Consider the following 16,955-nt stretch of genomic DNA (forward strand, 5'->3'; position numbering starts at 1 on the left):
AAAGGGGGTCAAACACAGTATTAGTATGGTGTTCCTAATAATCCCTTAGGTGAGTGTATATGCACATTAATTGATGTACATGCTGGTATCTTCTGAACTTAAAGTAAAGTTAAATTTAAGTAATTAAAATCCTGGTTTTTCAGGAAAAATAATGAAACAACAGAGTCTCCCAATGTCCTGCATGTATAGGAATGTCCCCAATATCAACTGTAACATTAATAAGACAACACACTCCATGCTTACTTTACTTAAGAATCTCACCATTCCTTGGTGTTATAACAATGGCTTATGATTAAGAAAATAACTATGATTTGTGATTTGTGGTTTGCTTTCCTCTCTGGGTTTACCACAAATACACTCAACAAACAAGATGCTCTGATTCATTTGTTTATTTTAATCAAAGTGTATCATCATAGCAATATTGGTTAAAAGGCAGATTCAGGAATCAGAACTTCCACGGAAACATAAAATGGACTATTGCATTAGTCAGGTCTCACCTGCTCAAGAAAAATCTATTTTATATAAGTATATAAGAAATATATTTTATTTCTCCATATAAATAAATATACACATACTAATGGTGATGTCACATGCAAGCCAATTATACATTTTAGTGCGTAGAAAGCAGTCCATATTTGTCTTCAATTTACATAGTACTTCTATAGAACTCTAAACTCTTAACTTTTTATTATTTGTATAATTTGTTAATTAGATGGACCTGTTTGTTGAGAAAACGTGGAAGTATTTGCTTCAAATATGATATGAAGTATAGATATAACCCCAAGAGTTTAAGTACATGTTCTGTGTCATTCGATCAATGCAGGAAGGTTGTGAAGCATGAAAAAGGTTGAATCAGTTTGGCAACATTATTGCAATTGTCATGAAAAGACCTTGTCTGGACTGTGTAGGTTTTGTTGTGCCATTATGTTCAGTGAATGACTGAGAAATCAGCTGCAGCCGTTTTAGCCGATTCCCCTCCACAAAGTACAACCCCAGCACCATGGTCCCAATTTTCAGTAAAAGGGAAGATGTAAAATACAAAACATGATTAAGGGAATCGTCCATTCTTATAGACCCTGAAACTCTGAGTAGGTTCCAGTCAAAATAATAACCCATGCCTCCTACTTAAAGATGTGCTTGTGTGTGTAGCGGTGGTGGTGGGAGGTAATCAAATGTCACCTATGGGGCAGGACAACAGAGTATATGTTATTTGCCTCTTATTCTCCTGAGACAGCCATGGGGTTTTAATCGTTCTTGCTTTCACTGACACACTGTGAAGTGAGTCCTGGATTACTGCCTTCTCCTGGTAACAGGCTCCACCTGAAAATGCTGTAATACTGACTTTTGGATATATGGGCATAAACATTATGAATTCACTGTTCTGGATACATACTCGATATCTTTTTACCAGTACACATAATAACATCAACCACACACACAAAATAAACTTTGAAGATTAAACAAGTGATATTTCAGAAAGATGTGCACATTGATTCAGGTGGCCTTGCTATTTGCAATCGATTGTGAGGTCTTGAACTCCAGAAGATCCTTGTGCTCATCTGGGCTCGGGGGACGGCTGTGGCCCTTACTCTGCCACATCCACGATGAGAGGAGCCACGTATTCTGAGTGTCGGACTCCAAACGAGAATCTGGGGGACTGGTATTTGGTGAAGGTCACCTTTGAAAAGAAAGTGGAAAGATTTCTCAGAGGGAATGATTAAACTGATTCAATTAATTTAGTACAGTTAACTGTTGTTCTCCCCCAAAACGTCTGGGGAAATTCTATTTCTGTTTAAAGGAATCTGTAAGACAAAATTATGGTTGACAATATCATCATTATTAAAACATTTCAAATGACTTAATGTATATCTACAAAGCTTCATCAAAAAACTTTCTTAAAGCAAGGCAATTTTCCCCTTTTCTTGATTACTTTTCTCAAAATGCATTCATACCTTAAATAGTACTTTGCAAAACTACACAACATAGCATTGCTTTGCCGCTTTTTACGGTCAGTATTATATGTTTCTCACCCGTTCAGGGCTGTGAGCTCCCGGCCCTGGTTTCTGTGTGGTGTCTCCTGGCATGCCATTGCGTCCAGTGATGCTGTATTGAGGAGGTTTGTACTTATAGGTACAGGGGTCTATCACTCTATATGTCCCAGGGCCTGGAGTCTGCACAATAAGGAGAAAATACATTGTCTGGTCACCTTTCTAGTTAGTTGTATTTTTTTAATGTTATCAAGCAAAATTAGTACACAACATATTTGCTTTATTGTTTTCTATCCCTGACTGATGCTATTAGCAATTTAAGTTCAAGAAACTCAGGTACATAGGGAGAGAAAAATAGATATTTCATTTTAAGCATTGATTCCTATCAACACTTAATTACTGGACTAACTCCTGGCAAAACAATAAATACAAAATAAGAATCGAGTTCTGATTTTTGTTCTCATTTTACCTTCTGAAGATCCTCGTGGAAGCTGCCAATCTTGCTCCTGCCCGTTAGGGAGAAGTTTGGAGCAGAGGTTTTGTTCACCGTGTGAGGGCCCAGCACTGAGGGGAGCATATAGGCTGCAGGTCCTAAAATAAAATAAAAATTATTAAAGGATTGGATTAATTTTATCTTAATTATGGAGTACCTGGAAATCGTATTGAAAAGCAGAAAAGACAGGCAGAAGTGAAATAAACTATTTGTTTAGATGGAACTGTATTCACAACAAATTGCACAACAAAAATGTAACAAATTGGGTATTTCAACATTTTTTGAGCAGCAGCTACCAGGCCATTACATGATCTCAAAGACATCTCTTTATTGATTTGATATCAAGTAAACTGATGTGAAATTGAAACCAGTCTTTCAGAGCTGTGTGCTTCAGTCTCTTTTGTTCGCACAGCTTTTTTTATTATAATTAGTAAGTGTGATCTTTACTCCAATAAGCAAAATAAGTCTCCCCCTCAAACAAAACCCTTCTTTCTGATGAGTAGCTACAGAAGTATTATAAGATATAACTGTCATCAGAATCAGTGATGTAAAATGTCTAGATATTCTTTTGAAACCTATAAATATTTGCTAATGCCAGCGAGTGTCTGCATCATATATATATGTAAATATAAAAAATATACTATTGTTGTCCACAGTGAATGCATCCATGTTTTTTTTTTAGCTTTCTTTACCTTAGATACTTAGATATTTGAATATTTCTAATACAAATTATCCATTACAAATGTAATAATAATAATATCAATAATAATACTTACCTGGTGTTTGATCATTACGAAATCCTTTGGTCCGTGCAGACAAGGAATATGCAGGGGCTGAATAATGTGCCGATTTTCCTGACCTTTCTGGCGAGTAACGGCCTATAAACAAAATATATATTTTTTATAGTGTCCTCTAGATTTATTTATACCCCCTGAATAAAGAAATTGAACAAAAATATTAACGTAATATGTAAAGTGTTGGTCCCATGTTTCATGAGCTGAAATGAAAGATCCCAGAGATTTTACATGCGCACAAAAAAGTTATTTCTCTCACATTTTGTGCACAAATTTGTTTACATCCCTGTTAGTGAGAATTTCACCTTTGCCAAGATAATCCATCCACCTGACAGGTGTGGCATATCAAGAAGCGGATTAAACAGCATGATCATTGCAAAGGTACAACACAATGCAACAGGTGTCTCAAGTTTTGAGGGAGTTGTGTGTACCGTTTATATTTTTGTTCAGTGTAGGATTTGAACTCAAGAAGACAGTTCACAATCGGAGACCAAAGCTTCTGAAAGACCTACAGAGCAATTCTGCCTGGTGGAATTGACACTAATCAACTCAGAAGTGCCAGATCCTCACAGAACATTAAAGGAGTTGTCCTGCCATTAAACTAACTACCTTGGTGTGAATACATGCGAACTGCCTGTCTCTGGAATTCAATTATTTAGTACAAATATGACTCAGCTCTGCAATGCTAATAAGATTACAGTATAAAATGTATAGACTTTTTTCAGCAGGACACTTTATCCAATCTATAAATCTTTCTTTTTTGATGTTGGTTTCTTGATCATATTTATTCAGGGGTGTGAATAAATCTGGAGGGTAATATATATATATATATATATATATATATATATATATTATAATTTCATTTTATAATTACTGCTCCTGTACTAAATTCTATAGAACAATGTCAATGACCTGGCCCTGGAGTCTGGAAGAGGACTGGGTCTTTCGGACGGCCGTAGACTGAATACGCAGGTGTGCCATCCTTCCCAATCCTTGTGATGTTCGCTGGGACGAGGTATCCAGGACCGGGAGAACAGTCCTTCGAATACTGCCAGTGACGGGATCCAAAGCTGAAGGCAGGGGCCTTGAATTTTCTGGGATCGTGATAGACAGTTCCTACAAAAAAGAAAAGACAATTAGAAATATTGGTTTATTTTGGAAATATGTATACAATTGGCAATATTGGGTTAATGGATCACTACTATGTGGAGAAGCTAAAATATGTTTCATACCCCGTTTCTGGCATCGAATCTAACCTGGAAGCAGGAATCCGCAGAGTGCTGACACTTTGGCAGAGATTTGTGAAATTGTGAAAGGGGTTTAGTTCTGATGACTGTCCAGGAGATGACAGAGATGTGTGACCCTGAGTTGTTTCCATCTTTGCAATTGACACTGGCAGTATGACATACATTCAAAATACTGTATAAAGACTGATGAGCATTCATACAGATTGTGTAAATAGCAAACAGTAATGTGCATTCTTGTCACAAAACTGACATGCGTTGCCACATATACATTCTGTAATTTTACTTTCCCCCTCGGAGCCCTCATCGCCAACCACCCCCCTCACTAGTCAAAGACCTATATGTGCCCCCTTAGTCATTTCTGATGCCCCTGCCCCACCCCCCCAAGTTCATCCTGCCGCCGGAACTGATCAATATGCAGTTTCACTTGTTTAAAAATGCATACACTACTACAAAATGCAACGTGTAAATATGCAAGAGAGTTAAACTGACACAAATCTTAACTACCATTTTAAATGTCTGTGCTGTGGATACAAATAAACAATTTCAATCCGTCATCCATATTAGAATGTGTTGTACATTTTGTTTCACTTCTTGAACTCACCTGCTTTCGTTTTTTAATAAAGAAAAAAAAGTATTCCAAAAGTAATTTAAAAGTATGCTGATTACATTACTGACTTTACTGGAGTAATGTATTGTATTTGGTTACAGATTATTTTCAAAACACGGTAATCTGTATTCTGTCACGGAATACTTTTTAACAGTAACCCTCCCAACAATATATCACATTTTTTTACATACAGTGCCCCCCACCTTGGATTGAACCCATAACTCTCCACTCCACAGTCCAGAGTCCTAACCACTAAACATGTAAAATATTGTAATTCCACATATGACTAGGAAATAGGCAGTTTTTTTTTAACTTTTCCATACCTGTAACTCCTGGAAGGGCATATTTTGGACCAGGGCTGCTATACAGAGCTGCAATGGGTCCTCTTGGTCTGTGAGGTCTCCAAGGGCCTACCCATACATCAGTTGACATTTTGGTCTGTTTAGAGAAAGGAACAGAATATGAGTCATGAAATAAAATACACTTGGTTTAAATTAAAATACAAGTGCTTCTTACTATTCTAAATGTGTTACTGTAACAGAATTATTACTTCAGATTTCCCTTTTAAATTGTAGATTGTTATATGGGAAAAGAGTTTTTGACACGTTCAATTGCATCCCCTTTGCAATACTTTAGTATAACAAATAACATGATGTGTAAAATAAATAAATCAAGTTTTAAAAATTAGAAATCCCCCAAACACAAACCTGTATTTAAGTTGTTCTTGTTTTCCAAAGCAGAAAACAGGTGAAGTAGACGCAGCACATAAATCTGTTTTTCCCTCCGTTGAAGCACTAAAAAGTGCTCAGCTGTGAGATGGGAGATACTGAATTTACTGAAATACTAGGAAATCGTGAAAAGCACCAGGAAAAGCACCAATCACTTCTGCAATTTCTCTTAAAATGAATAGTTATACAGGCACAGTGTATCTTCTTAGCAATAACTCTCTCATGCACAGGATAATGCCTCTTTCAAATAAAGTATACGGAGCAGGTTTCTTAGCAACCCCCCTGCTGTGCAGCAATAGCAATTGTGTCAAACTCCAAACAAGCCCCTGGCCAGTATAATAGACAGCTTGTTAGAGTTGAATAATTTCCCAAACATTAACGTTATAACAACAAAGACAAGATAAAACATGGCAACATCTCTACCACTTGTAGATGAACACGTTTTCACCTGTAGAAGTTTATAAAATATGGTCAATAGCTGTTAGATTTGAAATACAATGTGATTGAGACCCTGACAACAATCCCAAATTTAGTTAATGTAGCTCTGCCTTACAGAAACTGTATATAAAGTTGAGTGGTGTTTATTTGTGTGAACCGTCCTATCATATTTAACGTAAAAATCTTCTGTTTTTGACAGCCCTGTATTATATAAAATATCAGTAATACTACTTTAAAAATGCTCAAGCTGCAAGGCTTATTCAAACATAACTTCACCGAAAGACATCGGTAATGAGTAATATATAAACTATATAATTAATATTAATATTAAATAATCTTATGAATTTCAAACTTAATTTATTTCCCTCCCTTTTCCATATTAACAGTGTTATAAACATCCTATATACTATTTTAAAGGTGTATATTAGTAAAAGGAGTAGTGCACAGTGCAAATGAACACATTTAATTTAATAACATATGCATGTATTTAATTATGTTTATATATATATATATATATTAGAGAATTTTTTATACAACCTGTATGTGTTTATTTTTCTACAATTAACCTTGAATAAAACCCAGCACTAATATCCCAATTATATAACTCTTTTTACCTTTTCAAAAATGCATCATAATGACTTAATAAGAAATACAAACCTCGACACTGTGAGCTGCACCGTCTGCGCCACACACGTGGACTGAGGCTTTACAAGAATCTGCTCGTTTATATCCGTCTCATGGCGACCGCCCTCAAAATCAACATGGCAACGTTGCCATTGTTATATACACCCCAGACTACAGTGCAATAATAATAATAATAATAATAATAATAATAATAATAATAATAATAATAATAATAATAATAATAATAAATAACATGCATTCAAATCTTTTTGTTTAGTTATTTGAATGATATGCACTATTAGGTGCAGTGTTTCATGAGCTGAAATGAAAGATCATGGAAATGTTCCATATGAATAAAAAGCTTATTCCTCTCAAATTGTGTGCTGAAATTTGTTTCCATCACATTATAATTACATGCAACTATACAGCTCTTTTTTTTACTGGAGCAATCTAGGTACAGTCCCTTGCTCAAGGGCACAACAGCAGTGTCCCCCACCTGGGATTGAAGACACGACCCTCCACTGCAGAGTCTCGAGTCCTAACCACTAATACACTATCATATCAACATCTATTATCCAATATCTGTAAATTGTATGATAATGTAAACTGGCCATTTACGGAAAATTAACTAAATATTAATATAATCATGGTTCATAGCATGAGAGGAGATGTTAAAACTTCTTGCTCACTTGACCTCTGCTCTCACCAAGATAAGTACACATATAGACGTACCTTTACAGTAAACTAATTTGATCTATTTGCGTTTCCTCCATACGATGATGCAGATTTCCTTCTGCCTGCTATTGTTGGTTGAAGTGTAATGCTGGCACTAATATCTCTTGGGATCAGCTTATTTTGCCTCCCCAGCGCATCTGCACCCACAGACCAAATCCAGGGATCAACAGTGTGGTCTCCTCATCCCCTCAGCATGACAACCGTCTGGATTGATCTAGCTAAGGGCAGGTCTCTGAGGTTTCATTTGCAACTTCCATCCTTCTTTTTGATCGTTTAGCCCGCAACACCTCAAGAAGACTCAACGGTGATTGTCGCATCCCCCTCAGGCCCCCACTCAGCTCAGCCCTACTTACCTTTGCATCAGCTTTAAATGATTTCCTATTGTGCTTGAGGACCCAACCAAGCCAGATGCTGCACCTGATAAGCTCTCCACTGTGCGGCGCAATGCTTGTCCACAAAATCTGACGTCTTTGAGAAGCTGGGTTGTAGAGTGTGCCACTTCTGAAGGGTAAACCCGGACACACGAGTACCAATACCAAGAATACCAATTTCTCAAAGTATGTACAAATAAGTGTATTTGAAAACTGCTCTGTGTTGACACCTCAGGTAATACTGTAACAATTATGCCAAAGGTGGCAACATTATAGGAGAAATTGTTAACAGCCATATTTAGCCATACATTTCTCAAGATTTTATTTATATGTGTGGATGTGTGTGTGTGTGTGTGTGTGTGTGTGTGTGTGTGTGTGTGTATTAGAAAACTGGTAAGTGTTTATTAGAGCAACAGCTATGAAGAATGCCTACAGCAATGTTTGCATCAATTGGGTGAAATACACACACTTTTAATCAAATAAATCATGAGGATTTGCAATTCCATATTTGTATTTGTTAGTTTTAATTAAACCAAACATATGAGAGTATTCTGTAATTGGATCGTTTTGATTTGGGTGCAATACATATAGTTTAAATAGAATACATATCATAAGCATACATATCTCAGCAAAATCTCTGTACACTGTCCCTTCTCTACAGGGCAGCGCGCACAATTCCACCACCTTCTCCCGACCAAACGCGCATGCGTAACTGAGCGTCTGACCATTCGGCCGTGATTCTCGAACTGACTGCTCGCTTGAATAACTAATCTGAGTTCTGCGCTACCGCACCTTCCCTGTCTCGGCACTCATTGGCTCTAAAAAATGACAAATCACTGAAAACATTTCCTCTATCCATGACAGCAATATAAAACGACGTGACCAGTTACATTTGGAGATTATGATCATTTAACTCGTTGGATCAAAAGCCAGGTAAGAAAGAACCGAATATATATGTTGCTCATTTGGAGCTGGAATATAGTATTTTGGACAAATATCTCCCGGGGCTCATTATATTTTACCGAGACATTTTCCCACAAGATTTAATTCTGACTGTTAGTTTGCTTTTCAAAACTTGTGATTTACTTTTTTCTATGTGTGTAATGTGGAAGTTATCCAGGTTTTGCATTCCTAGGTTTGAACTACATTATGATTCAAGTTAAAATAATACAAAATCAGACATCTAATAGTGTATTCTTGAGTCTTTTTAGCTTATCAGTATGCATATAACTTGCTTTAGTTATATATTAACCTTGACTAAAACCCAGCACCAATATCCCAATTACATAACTGTGCAGGTAGCTAAAACAATTAAACATATTCAGTGTTACACTCGACTGCAAAGCACAGGCTGAGATTATGTGTTATAGCTATAGCTATATAAGTCAGAATGATGTTTAATTACAATTAACTTTTGTATACTACTACTACTACTACTACTACTACTACTACTACTACTACTACTACTACTACTACTACTAATAATAATAATAATAAGAAGAAGAAGAAGAAGAAGAATAGTATACAGTACATACTCACGGCATAGTAAGACAGAGCCAAATGGACTAAGTGGGAAATATGAAAGATGCTTAAATACGAAACGAGTGAGACTTTTGCGTCCGGTTTGATTGGCGTCGTTGGTCCTGTAGTTTCTGGCTCATTTCAAGGGCACTTTCGAGAACAACTATATATACACACACACAATGGATTGGCTGAAAACAATTGTATTCTCATGTAAACCAAAATAATCTTTACTGAATGCGTGTACAATAGTTCAAACAAGAGGCAGCTTGAACATGATTCAACTGTTTCACATGGGAAACACATCACTTGTTTGCCTAGCTTTGAATTGTTAGCAAAATCTAATGCACATACCAACCTAGCTGCTGTTTTGTTTTTGTTTCTGCTGTATAGGACACGGAAAGCAACCAAACGCACTCACACTGAAGTGATTTTCTCTCCTGACAAAAGAATAGCTTTCTTCATCATTTTCAGCAATTCATTTATTGAGGACATAAAAACAGGGAAACTTAAGCTATCAATATAAGTTATACTTTTACCTCTTACTGCTTATAATAAAACTGGCAGTAGTGCCCTGTATGTATTGTAATGAGTCGTACGTGCGGTGTAACCAGTTGACCAGGGCGCGTCTGCGAATGAGAAGCGCTCTTTCTGTAATTGAAAGGTTTAAAGCCGTGTTTTCTTGCAACAACTGGGTCAAACTGTATAGAAACTATATAAATAAAACCTCCAGCTACAGAGAGAATGACGGACTTGTTAAAGGGAAGTGTATGGAGCAGTTCCTTATTTTAATTGTTCTTAGACTTTATGTGCATGTTCAGTTTTAATATAATTGAGCAAATATATATATATATATATATATATATATATATATATATATATATATATATATATATATATATATATATATATATACTAGGACTGAACATAGGTGCTGCCAACAAACACTAATTGGACAGTTTTTATTATTATTTGGTTTTATTATTGCTGTTATTGGTTTTTTTCTTTGTCTGTTTTTGTGGCAGGGGGGTACACAGGATTAATGGAGTGTTTTCTTATTTGTAACTGTATTGTTGATGTGAAATAATGTTCAATTCTGGGTTTATAATCTTTGGAGCATGCAACACACAAACACGATGCAACAAATGTGCAGATTCATAGGCCAGTGACAAACTGCTCATGGCAGATTAACAGCTGACTTGTGCCTTAGTACATGCATAGAATCAATGTAAATGTGCAGCATCTGCATAGGGCATGCAAATGACAGTCCAAGATGACTGGGCAATTATGCAAAACTGTTACAATTGGTTTCCTGGGCTTGATTTTGTAACTTCCTCAGTAGAAAAAGTTTAATAACTTCAAGCATCCATTTGCTGTTTAGAGCAGGAAATTGAACTTGGGTTTGGCAACTGCATATTTGTAGTGATGACTTTATATTCATTGCAGTTGTCTTTGTAGAAATAGCATTACAAAATAGGTTAAAGATCTAGATCACTTTTCCTGAAATAACAATTCAATGTCACACTTAACACATATGTAAAATTTACAATTTTCAAAAAAGGAACAATGCCATGGGACCAAAAACTAGACAGGACAGTCTGTGGGGAATTATTGTACAGTATATGGCACCATAAGATATCAGTGTATAGAGCATTTATCTGTATTTTATAATATTAATATACTGTATAGTTTTGTTTTGTCTTATTTTTGAAGTGATTCTGAAGCATTGTGATGTCAGCTGCCAGGGGACGGGTGAACTTTGCAGAGCTGATCAAGAAGAAGAGGGATGGAGGCCAGCTGAGTGAGGAGGAGATCTGTATCTTTGTGAGAGCTGTCACAGACAAGACTATCAAGGACAGCCAGATAGGTAACTAACACACATAAATATATATATATACATATTGTGGCACCGCGTGGGGTTGGGCACAGTGCCGGGGGTCAATAAAGGTGGGTACTAGGATAAGGCAGGGGTGTGGTCCAAGCAGTGATTTATTATGTAGTGTTCAAAATACATACAGAAAATCTACCTATAGTATAACTGGTCCCTCTCTAAATATGCAGCTAATGAAAGACATAGACACAAGACAAATGACAGCAAGTCTAAGCCTGTAATCCAAAAGTAAGTTCAAGTCAACAGTTTCCCTCTCTCCTCTCTCCTTAAACACAGAAAGGCATTTTATCCCAACCTTTTTGTCTTGCTCAAAAACTGAACTGTTCCCCTCCTTGCTCTTGAGTTGGCAGACTGACAGAGAAACTGGTTTGAGTGTGTGACCGACGGAGCTAGGGAGTGGTGTGTACAACCTAATTCTCTCTTGCTTTTGGGTGTGGTCAGGGGCAATGATGATGGCAATATGGCAGAAGGGCATGGTGCCTGCGGAGACGCTGACCCTGACACGGGCGATGATGCAGTCGGGGGAGGTGCTGCAGTGGCCGCAGGAGTGGAAAAGCCTGATCGTGGACAAGCATTCCACGGGGGGCGTGGGGGACAAGATCAGCCTCCCCCTGGCCCCAGCCCTGGCTGCCTGCGGTTGTAAGGTATGCAGACAAAGGAGTGGAGAGTGAGTATTTCTCTTCCATCCAAATGCCAAAGCCTCCCAACTCTTTTCTTGCCCAAAGAAGGGACTGTCCAGACCTTACTCCTCTTATTCTGCACAGTTGTCCCTATTTGGATGTGTTGTGACCCTTGTGATACACAGGTACCTATGATCAGTGGACGAGGCCTAGCCCACACAGGAGGAACTTTGGATAAGCTGGAGTCCCTGCCAGGTTTTAACGTTCATCAGACGTCACAACAGGTAAGAGATCCTGTGTCTGAAACAACATTGCCTTTTGTGTTCCTTGTGATGTTTCAATGACAGTCCAGTACCCCCTTTCCATTTTTCAGTCTTACATTCGTTTAAGCTTATAATACTTATATTTTTTGTGTTGTGTTTTTTGGTATATTCTTGTGTGTTTCTGCTGATTAGCTCGAGCTTAAAATGTGTGTGTGACTGTCTTAGAAAGCCAGCTCTTAGTGGAAATTTGATTGTGTTGTCTATTAGGTGGCAAAAATTATCGAGACAGTTGGCTGCTGTATTGTTGGGCAGACGGAAGAGCTGGTCCCAGCGGATAAGGTGTTGTATGCCTTAAGAGATGTTACTTCCACAGTTGACAGCGTACCCCTCATTACAGGTAAAGCAAGTAAACTATGCACAACAGAACAATCCTGCTTGACGAACATAGTTGCCATTAGGATCTACTATCGCATATTAGAATAAACAATATATTTGATTTTTCATTTTCCTTATACTAGCACACTGTATACATTTGGATATGTGATGTATAAGAGGTTTGAACCTTTTGGCACTTAACAGAAGTTACTGGTTTTTAATTCTTCACAGGGTCAATTATTTCAAAGAAAGCCGCCGAATCCCTGTCCACTCTGGTGATTGATGTGAAATATGGAAATGCTGCGTTCTGCAAGGATATGAACGCTGCAAGGGAACTGGCCCAGTCCTTGGTAAAGTACAGATAACCTTTCACGTTCTTTGGAAGTAGCCTGTAAAATGGTGTTATTTATTAGTGGTAAATAAGAAAGACTTCAGATCCAGAAGGAGTGACATGGAAACCTATACAATGTGTGTGTAGGTGACTGTGGGGAACAATCTGGGCGTGCGCACTGGAGCCGTGCTCAGCAGGATGGACAGTCCCATTGGTCGATGCATTGGGAACTCCCTGGAGGTGATCGAATCCATCGAGTGTTTGAAGGGCCAAGGGCCAGATGACCTGAAGGAGCTTGTCATTTGTCTGGGTGAGGAAAGACTTGGGCCCTGAATACATCAACAACTCCAAGCACTCGCCAGTAACAAGTGACAAAAATCTTTATGTGAATGCTTGTTTGGGTGCAAAACCAATGGGAAGAACTACAAGTGCAAGATTTATAGGTTGTATTGGATTAAAAAAAATCACTGCTTGTGTAACAGGAAATTAAAATGTTGCATGACACCAAATTCGGAAAAATGTGTTCAAGATATTCAAGTATTAACAATCACAGGCAAGATGTATAAAAATCTATTTAAAGAGAACAGTTTTACTGAGAAAAAGCTTTCATGGTTTTGTTTTATCGACTCCTCAGGCGGGTATGTGCTGTGGATGTGTGGGAGGGCAGCAACGCTGGACTCTGGCAAGAAGGACATTGCAAAGACTCTGGAAAACGGAGAGGCCCTTCGGATATTCCAGGCCATGCTGGAGGCCCAGGGAGTCCAGCCTGAAATCGCCACTGCCTTGTGTGTTGGGAACCAAGATTACTTCCAGGTCTTCAGACGAGCTCAGAGCCAAATAGAGCTTAAGGCAGAGGCTGAAGGTAATTCACCCATTACCCTATTTATTGTGAGGGTTCATTTCCCTTATTATATATCTGTGACTTTATACACACACACACATATATATATATATATATATATATATATATATATATATATATATATATATATTGTGTATATTAGTCCCAAGGCTCAAATTAGCATTCAGATCATTAGGAATATTTTAAGCAAGCTGCATCGTTTTCCTTTTATAGTGCTAAAATGCAATCTGTGGTTTTTTTTTTGCAGGCACGGTGGTGGAGATAAATGGCATGCGCTTGGCAGAAGTTTTGCATAAGTTAGGAGCCGGTCGTACACAGCCTGGAGAGCCAATTAATCACAGCATTGGAGCAGAGCTCCTGGTTACTTTGGGGCAACATGTGCAGAAAGGTAGGGCATGTGCACCAAATGTTTGCCACAAAGACATTCAAAATATCTACACTGGGGCTCTTAGGGACTCTGATAGAGACTGGCAGCCTGTGTTTCATCCTTAATGTCATGTTATGTTATGTTATGACATGTCCCCCCTCTTCAAAGAAACCTCAATTGGAATGGGTTCAACTGGATGGTGTAAAAGTACATCAAGCACAGTACAAAATATTTGATCAACTTTGCTTCAACATCAATAATATGATAATATTAGAGGCCACAGAATCACTGCCTATGATGCTTTTGGTTGGCTTCAGGAACAGAAAGTCTCTATAGCCTGCAGAACAACAGGTCCATGATGTATAACACGTATTCAATCATTTCAAACAGCCACCAGAATGCCATGTTTGAGAAATCAATCAAAACATATTAAGTCATTAATGTGGATCCTGACAAATAGTAAAGTGTATTTAATATTGTATTGATTTGTATGGTTTATAAAAGCCCTTTAAACTAAGAAGGCAGTGTATCATCAATGTGTGGTAAAAGGAGACTGTAAAAACAAACAAAGCAAACCTCCAAATAGATTACCAGTATAAATGTGTCTGTCACATACAGTGGTATACAAATACAGTGTACATGTCCATATTTATCCACAAAAAGTGTGACCCAAAATGTAGTGCAACGTAAATCTCAAAGTCAAATACATTCAACTGTTGTTCTCGTTTCCCAGGACATATTTAACATTCTACTTAAATCCAACAGCAAGGCAGTCAGGGCAAAATAAAGGCTCTGTTAATGACTCGTCATGAAACATACTAATTTGACATGTATGTGCCTGTCACAGGTGACCCCTGGATCAGGGTACACTACGAGACACCGGCTCTGGGAGAAGATATGAGGGCTTACCTGCAAGGTGCACTTATTGTAGGGAACCCAGCCCAAGTGAATGACTCCCCCCTCATCTCCGAATTCATTCTACCAAATTAAAACAGTGGCGTTCAGAAGTCTGAGTAAATAACTAATAACTCAGAGACTGGAATGGAGTTTACATCCTGAATTATTCTTAATTTTAGTTGTATTTTACTCAAACAATGTTGTGCTTTTTTTAGAAATGTTATGCTTTTAAACAGAATATATCTTTATCTATATTACTATCTATCTGATTTTAACTCTACTCAACTTGAAACAGCTCTTATATAATGTATGTATATATATATATATATATATATATATATATATATATATATATATATATATATATTATTAATAATATGCTTTATGTGTTATCTACCTGATGGGAAGGTTAATTCCCTGCAGTGACTTGAACAAGCTGTGTTTAAAATACAGTATTTGTTAAATATTAAAGACTTGATATGGAGCAAAGTTCAGGATTCTTTGTGTGTTTGCATTAGCCATTCAACATCAGAAGCTTCTTTAATGTTGCCTACACACATTTCCAAGTGACATATTCGTGTTCTTTATATCTTACTCATTTAAAAGTAAGACTCCAATGGTGGTCCAAAACACAACTTGTCTGTCAAATGTTTAAATACAGAGTTTGGTTTGAACCCAGTTCAATCCCGTGGAATGTTTACAGTTTTCTTTCAGGTAAATCAGTGTTTAGCTAATCCCAAAGAAAGGCTGCTTATGGTGATTTGCTACTCTAAATTACCCAGTAGTTGTATGAGTGTGGTGTGTGTGTTAGTTCTGCCCTGTGTAGTTGTATGAGTGTGGTGTGTGTGTTAGTTCTGCCCTGCGTTGGACTGGTGTCCCATCCCGGGTGTACCCTGCCTTGTGCCCTGTGCCTATGGGTTTAGGCTCCAGCTCCGCATGACCCTTAACTGGATGAATTGGTTAATGCAAATGGATGGATGATAGAAGTATATAGTATATATATATATATAATATACTAGGCATATTGACAAGTCCAATTCATTTTTCCTCCATTGCCTGATCATCCCCCAATTGCCATTGTCAAAATGAAGTTAAGGGAAGAAGCAATTAATCTGGCTCTATAGGTATGATGATTTCCTTTTTTAAATTATTACATTTGTTACACATCCTTATACAGGGCAACTTAAAACTGTTACAAAATATCATTAGTAGCTACCCATTTATAAATCTGAGTTTTAACTGGAGCAATGTAGTTATTTTACTTTGCTCAATTGTACAATAGAGTGTCCATCTAGGATTGAATCAATGACCCTGTGCTCCAGAGTTCAGAGCCCTTAGCACTACTCCACACTGCTGCCAACATGTACAGTTAGATACATAAATATTTGGACAGTGCCCCAAGAACAAGCAGGAACTAAAGACAGCTGCAGTGCAGGCCTGGCAGAGCATCAGCAGGGAAACAAGTATTGAAACTCACAATTTAATTCATGATTATTTTAGTTTGTCCAAATACTTTTGAGACCCTAACATTGGGGGGACCACATATAAAAATGGGTGTAATTCCTACCCCGTTCACCCAATTTGGATGTACTGTAACTACCCTTAAAGCACATCTTGATTGTTTCCTTTCAAATCCATTGTGGTGGCATACAGAGCCAAAATGATGACAATTGTGTCACTGTCCAAATAATTATGGACCTAACTACATTAATGTGTACATTATACTTCCTCTGTTTTTAGACTTTTTAAAATGTTCAAATAAAATAAAATATTACTAACACATCTGTTACATTTTTTAATTTA

The 16,955-nt window shown here is 37.4% G+C and overlaps 2 protein-coding genes across 3 annotated transcripts; one reads left to right on the forward strand and one right to left on the reverse strand.

The window, feature by feature from the left end:
- Positions 1-370: 370 nt before the first annotated feature.
- cimap1b (ciliary microtubule associated protein 1B) lies at positions 371-7,718 on the reverse strand. 2 transcript variants are annotated; one of them, XM_066724195.1, is made up of 8 exons: positions 7,652-7,718; positions 5,837-5,938; positions 5,453-5,567; positions 4,188-4,391; positions 3,258-3,359; positions 2,458-2,579; positions 2,031-2,171; positions 371-1,678 (listed from the first exon to the last, which is right to left on the reverse strand). In XM_066724195.1, the coding sequence occupies exons 3-8, from the start codon at positions 5,559-5,561 to the stop codon at positions 1,586-1,588; spliced, it is 771 nt and encodes a 256-aa protein (XP_066580292.1). In that variant the 5' UTR covers positions 5,562-5,567; positions 5,837-5,938; positions 7,652-7,718; the 3' UTR covers positions 371-1,585. The 2 variants fall into 2 exon arrangements, with proteins under 2 accessions (XP_066580292.1, XP_066580291.1); XM_066724194.1 differs by lacking the exon at positions 7,652-7,718 and adding an exon at positions 6,953-7,018.
- A 1,032-nt stretch (positions 7,719-8,750) lies between these two features.
- tymp (thymidine phosphorylase) lies at positions 8,751-16,932 on the forward strand. Its single transcript, XM_066724323.1, has 10 exons — positions 8,751-8,958; positions 11,260-11,413; positions 11,879-12,081; positions 12,243-12,341; positions 12,588-12,717; positions 12,927-13,045; positions 13,174-13,336; positions 13,661-13,888; positions 14,136-14,276; positions 15,103-16,932. The coding sequence occupies exons 2-10, from the start codon at positions 11,278-11,280 to the stop codon at positions 15,243-15,245; spliced, it is 1,362 nt and encodes a 453-aa protein (XP_066580420.1). The 5' UTR covers positions 8,751-8,958; positions 11,260-11,277; the 3' UTR covers positions 15,246-16,932.
- Positions 16,933-16,955: the final 23 nt, after the last annotated feature.

Source organism: Amia ocellicauda, chromosome 15 (assembly GCF_036373705.1).
Source record: "Amia ocellicauda isolate fAmiCal2 chromosome 15, fAmiCal2.hap1, whole genome shotgun sequence".
Taxonomy (NCBI): Eukaryota; Metazoa; Chordata; class Actinopteri; order Amiiformes; family Amiidae; genus Amia; species Amia ocellicauda.